Source organism: Zingiber officinale, chromosome 8A, assembly GCF_018446385.1.
Source record: "Zingiber officinale cultivar Zhangliang chromosome 8A, Zo_v1.1, whole genome shotgun sequence".
NCBI lineage: Eukaryota > Viridiplantae > Streptophyta > Magnoliopsida > Zingiberales > Zingiberaceae > Zingiber > Zingiber officinale.
Genome location: NC_056000.1, coordinates 27,112,053 through 27,118,859, shown reverse-complemented (window position 1 = coordinate 27,118,859; position 6,807 = coordinate 27,112,053). Strand labels below are relative to the sequence as shown.

Below are 6,807 nucleotides of genomic sequence, written 5' to 3'. Positions count from 1 at the left end.
TTTAAACTCTCATTAAGTCTCACTTGAAGTCTCAATCCTGTCTTTTGTTTCAAATTAGTTCTTATGTCTAGTTTTCTTTTCAATTTTGTCTCATTTGAATCATTCAACAATATGGTAGTATTTATTGAGGAAGAGCAACTCGAAGTCATTAATTCTCTTATTATTTCTTGTCAATTGATGCGTTACTCTTTTTCTGTCGTCTTATTCTTGAGTTAGTTGCCACATTTGGTAAACTGAGGGGGTGCAATAATATACATTAAAAAATAATTAGTGTCAACTTTGAAAATTCAAGTAGCTAAACCATTTAGCTTACTGTACACAATAGTCAATCTTTGGCGTGCCATGACATGGATCGTCGATGTTTGGTTAGTCTTTAGAATCGTCATCCACTTCAACTGAATTTTGTATATGGCGTATAGACTTAAGGGAGTGTATGTATCATGTACGATCATTTTATATAAACGATTAGAAGCATAATATTAGAAGAATCTTACTTCATATGAGACTTGTATAATGCAGCAGATTCAAGCATCTATTTAAGTGATATTATCTATTAATAATTATTCAGTGCTAAATGTCAGCGTCAATAAGTGAGCTAGAGCAATCTAGAGCCCGACAAAAACTGATGCATATCTTTCCTTCTGCCTACATAGGAAACAGTATTGATTAACTGGGCAAGGCCCTTCAACATGATCATTGACAACAGTGATGCCTTTCAATGTAATCTTAAATGCAATAGGATCATTGCCCCGAACATTCATGTCCAGAACATGATCATTAGGACACTGATGCCTTCCAGTGCAATCTTTAAGCAAACTGAAGGGCCAGTGCTTGTCCATTTCAAGAGTGGCAGCTAGACAAGGCAAATCATTTCTTTTATACTATTTTGTGAGGATGAAGCAACTGCTAAGGTCCATCCATCACATGAGAATGTTCTCCACTAATGGATGCAGGAACACAACAATCCAACACTGTCACACTTTGTGAAGGACAACTCAGATACATTAATCGGCAACTGCGGGCTACAAGACTTCAATTTGCTCTGCGGCCACTTCAGCCACCACTTCTACCATATCTACCATTCTATATATTCCTGTAATTCCAAATGCATAGCAAAATAGGGACACAACACAAGCACCAACACCAATTTCAGGGGAAAAAACTAGTTGGCGTCAATCACACACTCTTTTGGAGCAGAAGAGAAGGGCAGGAAAGGCGAGCTCATACGCGGAAGTTCTTGCCCGCGAAGGTCTGGCTGAACTGCCAGTTGGAGGGGACGATGTTCCAGGAGGTGGAGGTGCGGTGGTCGCTGCCAGTGACGCGGAAGGACAGGGACTGGCCGACGAGGACGGCGTTGGACTGCCAGTTCTGGCCCCAGTTGCGGGACATGGGCATCCACCCCGTCCTGGAGCCCTTCACGCTGGCGCGGATGATGTCGCCTGCGCCGGCTACGTTGGTGATGAGCACCAGGTTGAAGTACATGTGGCCGTTGATGGTGAAACGAATCCCTCCGGACTTCTTGCAGGGAATCCTGCGAACAGAAAATGGTCCCAAGCAAAATCATGAAACACCGTGATTCAGGAATAGAGCAAAAGGCCAAAAGGGTGGATATCCTCTATATAGATTTGATTGTGCTCTGCCATTGATCAAAGGTGGGAGCTTTGAGTGCACAACATTGTGTGTGTGTGTTTTTTTTAAAAATTTATTCATCTTCTGTTCCTTGCTTCGTGACAGAATCACATAGTCAGGGAAGGGGACTATACGAAAGAGAAAGGATCAAGGGAAATACCTTCTATACGAAACAGGAACGATCCCGGCGCGGTATTCGGCGATCTTGAGGAACATGGGCATGGCGAGATCAAAATGTGGGCGGGGCGGGTTGCACCACCCGCCGTTGTCCGAGGGTAGCGCGTAATTTGGCGGGCAAAAGTTGGTGGCGGTGATGAAGATGGAGGGGCTCCCAGAGTGGCACCACCGCGGGTCGTCTGCGCACTTGATCTCGAAGCACGCCCCGCAGCTCTGCCCCTGGTCGAACAGCGCCGTGCTGAGCGCAGCGTTCTCCACCCCATAACCCTGGCTGTAGAGATTCCCGTACCCGCACGCCCCTCCTACGCCACCGCCACCACCCAAATCAAGTCAAATCTAAGCAATCCCCACTAGAACCGTCAGAAGAACACGAGCATAGAGCAATGTGGCTTACCCATAGTGCCGGAGGCGTCGCTGCCGCCATAGAAGGTGGCGTGGGCGTCCTGCCACTGGCCGCCAGTGTAGATGCCAGGAATGCGGGCTGACGCCGGCGCCAGAAGGCCGAGGAGAGTGAGGAAGGAGAGCAATGCCATCGCCGACTCGCTCGCCCGATCACACTCTAGGGTTTGCAGCTGGTGGTGGAGAAGAGGTGGAAAGCAGAGCTATTTATGGGCACGAGGGGTACGGGAAGCGTGAGCGCGGGCGAGATAATGCCAAACAGTGGCAGTTGGCGTAATTTAATAAAAAGGCACCGCGCGAGTACGCAGGATGGCGTATAGTTGGAGGAAAGTGCTCGCGTCGATCACGAATCCCTGCCCGTCCGATGGCCGACCAACGGCCACGATTCGTTTCGCTGGTCCTCTACGTGCCACTCGCCGCTTAACGGCTCCCGTCCATTTGCGTGCTATTCATCGGTCGATCCTCCACCGCTTGTTAATTCATCACCCGTATTCCTATTTGTTAATTCAGTGGGGCCCGCAGAAATACACGTCGGTAATTCATCGAGTAGACGACACAGGGGTGGACCTCCAAAATCGCGGAACCAGGTCGTGATTCGTGCATGTAGAACGGACGAACCGGATCACTTCGTGGTTTGATCTCCAGAAAACAAAAGCGTAATTTCCTATTTGATGAGAAATTTGTCGCTCGCATAGAGTGGGAACATGCGGCTAACTTCGAAGTTAAGAGCAATTTATTACGTTGCCTGTGGATAATTTGTTTTTTTCCCGCATAGTTCATACCTTTGTCTCTGGAGACTCTTATCTCGCCGTCACATTCTGACTTCGAGCACTGGAAAGCTTTTTCGTTTCAAACTGAAACAGACTCATTCAATTCGGTTCCAAAAACGGGAAAAAGAAAGGGAAGAAGATGGAGAGAGTAAAGTGGAGGGGAGAGAGAGAGAGAGAGAGAGAGAGAGAGAGAGAGAGAGATGTGGCGTACGGCGTATCCAAATGTATGGTGCCTGCGGCCCCTCGGAGGTAGGTACGTATTTGTATATGCATCCGCTTTGGCTTCGAAGTTGGTGCGGGGCAACGCAGTGGGCATTTAATAAATTGGGAATTTATTGGGGGGTTAAATATTAATGTGGCGTTATCTTTGCATGTGGAGGTTGCACCGAACATGCCGTGTTTTATGACTCTTGTTGCGAACCTCCGGCGACGTGGGCGGTCGAGTCGCAACGTTCTTTCACAACCGTCGATTTATTATTTATTAATTAAAATGTTTTCATATAAATTTATAGGGTAAAATTTTAATAAGTGTCCTTTTTGGAAAAAGAGCTATACGGTTATTTTTTATCATTTATAGTCAGTAAAAAGGCATTTTGAAGAGCTACTTAGTAAATGGCCAAATCTATCAGATTTATTGTTTATCTTTTGATACACAATAAATTGGCTCGTTGGCTGATCTCAAATACTCATCATGGTTTCTTAGTCCTCTCATCTACCAATCTCGAGCATGCTTGTTTTGGCTTCATCATCTCCATCATGCTGTCAACCGAGCAATTATCATGTTCAGTAATGATTCTAAACTTCCTGCCCCTCTCTCTCTTTCTCTTGTGAATTGCAGTTCCACTTCCTAAATTACTGAGATGGTAAATAGATAACAAATTTATCCAATTCACGGAGGGTTGAATCCTGAGATTGACGAAACTTAAATCTCTGCACTAGAGATAATTCACCTTTCCATTCATCTTATCTCTCAATTATTATAATTTACTTTATTGAAACGGACTGACGGATGGAACGAGCGTACTCGCCCAAATTCCACTTCCAAAACAGTGTTCAATCGAATCAATCTGGACACTACATATTTTCTTTGGATCGATGCAGTGCCACTACAACTCAATCAGAAGCCTGCCACACACTGCCTGACAAATGTTCGACAGTTTGCCTGCCTGAGGCTCAGGACCGAGGTCTGTAGGCTGCACACTCGTACTGGAGTCAAAGATAGCAAGCATTTGAGTCCATGGGGAGCAGCCATTGGTCAGAGAGTCCAAGATGGAGCAGGCAATGGCTGGTGATTTATGAACTAGTGTAGGGCACTTTAGGGAGTAGGGAAATTGACCGTGTACTTGTGTGTTCCTAGCCAGCTAGCTAGGGTTAGGGTGAAGCTTTCATGCATGGCAGCGATCTGCTTTGTTGGGTTGTAGCATTTGGAGGTATCAGGACGCAGAAGGAGTGGCCTTGGATTCTTTCTTTGAATGCTTTTGTGTCACTCATTCTCTCGTGTTTGGTGCTGCTGCTGACCAATCTCAAGTACTGACGCTGACACTGACACTGACACTGACACTGACACTGCTTCTTCTTTTTCTTATTTTTTTTATGTGTGTTTTCTTTTTTCAAGTGGGTTGCAGTTTGAACAGCGTCAAATTGAATAGTTTATTTTTTTTATCTTCTGGCATGAATATCAGCATCGAGCTAAATAGGAACTAAGGCGATACAAGGAGACTGGCAAAGACCTCCAATACCAACAGTTGAAAAGACTAAGGAGAGGTTATAGGGAGCCAAACCGTGCTTAGTGTGATCCCTCCAAATCCAATGTTTAAGTGAAATTTATCGAAAAAATAGGGAAGATAAAAGAAAGATATAGTGAAATAAAAATTGGTATCATAATCTATCTTTTCACTATCATCGTCCCGTATATAGGGGCGAAAGGATAGGCAAGGCTTTAAAGGAAGTACCACCGTAACTAGCACGCCCCTTCTTTAATTGGCACCATTATAATTGTTAGCACTTATATATAACGTGCACCTTTTCGGTAATAGACGCTTCTTGGTAATTGATGTCGTCTTTGTAATTACCTTGTCGGGCTTGAGTTCGGCCGAAGTTTGGATGGAGCCCAGTAGTAAGTCCAGCTATTCAAATTTAACTCGGACTAACTCGCCTTGAGCGTTGACTTGAGTTGGATTGGTGCGGGGCTAATTTGAGTTGAACTCGAAAAAACTAATCCAACTTGACTTGAACTCACCGTGAGCTAGGGCGACTTAACCTGAGCTCTGTCTTGAACTGAACTGATTAGGATTTGCGTTGACTGACTCCTAAGCCTGCCATTTGGCACCTGACATTCCCACCGCATCAAATATATATAAAATGTACTCAGAAATGTTACCACTAGCTTAGCATTTTATTTTATTTTTAATTTGATATAATGTAAAATTATGGGGAACGGTTGGTTGTCGATATTAAAAAAAAAAAAAAAAAATTGGCTTGGTCCAATTCCAACCAACGGACATGATCTTGTAACTAAGGGGAGTTAGTTCTTAAGTGAAGATCTAAAGATATCACTCTTGAGATTTAAAAGCACAATTTGCAATAACCATGGCGCAATTGAATGTCATAGTCCGACTAAAAGCATCCCACCAGGCCGATCCTAATAATTTTTGGCTCTGAGTCACTTAAAAAAAGGATATTATAATGTAGATTAATATTCTTTTAGTTTCATAATATATTTTTGGCCTCTCTCACCCCAACTATTTGTCACATTCAAAAGTGGGAATAATAAATCACAAATTGACTTTCTTATGGTTAGGAAGAAGGATAGAAATATTTGTAAAGATTGCAAAGTCATCCCTGGAGAAAGCTTAACTACCCAACATAGGGGTAGTAGTGTTGGATATACGCCTTAAATATAGTATCAATAGAAAGAAAATATATATAATTCCTAAAATTAAGTGGTGGAAGTTAAAGGATGGGAAGCAACATATATTTAAGGAGAAGATAGAAGTACAAGCATTAGGTGAAATATATGATGACTCTAATACAACATGGGATAAGATGATATCAAAGTTAAAAATAGTAGCTAAGAGTGTCCTCGGTGAGTCAAAGGGGCATGCACCGCTAAGTAAAGAATCTTGGTGGTGGAATGAGAAAGTACAAGAGAAAGTGAAGGAAAAACGAATAACTTATAAGGAATTATATATTTGTAAGAATGAGGAAAACTTAAAAAAATATACAATAGCCAAGAAAGAAGCTAAGAAAGTGGTGAGTGAAGTAAAAAATGAAACTTTTGAACGGTTATATCAAAAATTGGATAAAAAAGAAGGGGAAAGAGACATTTATAGAATAGCTAAAGTGAGAGAAAGAAAAACAAGAGATCTTAGTCAAATAAAATGTATTAAAGATGAATGTAATAGGGTATTAGTAAGCGATGGAGAAATAAAAGAGCGGTGGAAGAGGTATTTTCATCAACTTTTTAATGAAGGTTTAGGAGACCAACTTAACTTGGGTAATTTAATTAGGTCAAATGAGCATCGAAATTTTAATTTTTATCGTAGAATTCAAACTTCAGAAGTAAAACAAACTTTAAATGAGATGCACAATGGAAAAGCCGTTGGACCAGATGATATTCCGATAGAGGTGTGGAAGTGCTTAGGGAAACAAGGTATTGAATGACTTACAAAATTATTTAACATGATATTGAAAACGAAAAGAATGTCTGATCAATGAAGGATAAGTACTCTAGTTCCCTTATATAAGAACAAGGGAGATGTACAAAATTGTGCAAACTATAAGGGTATTAAACTAATGAGTCATACTATGAAACTTTGAGAAAAAAGTAATA

General features: G+C 42.2%; 1 protein-coding gene across 1 annotated transcript; it reads right to left on the bottom strand.

Annotated features, from left to right (window-relative positions):
* Positions 1-854: 854 nt before the first annotated feature.
* Positions 855-2,404, bottom strand: LOC122008150 (expansin-A4-like). Its single transcript, XM_042563761.1, has 3 exons — positions 2,201-2,404; positions 1,790-2,108; positions 855-1,531 (listed from the first exon to the last, which is right to left on the bottom strand). Exons 1-3 carry the CDS (start codon positions 2,337-2,339, stop codon positions 1,222-1,224), a joined length of 768 nt encoding a protein of 255 aa, XP_042419695.1. The 5' UTR covers positions 2,340-2,404; the 3' UTR covers positions 855-1,221.
* Between the last annotated feature and the right edge of the window lie 4,403 nt (positions 2,405-6,807).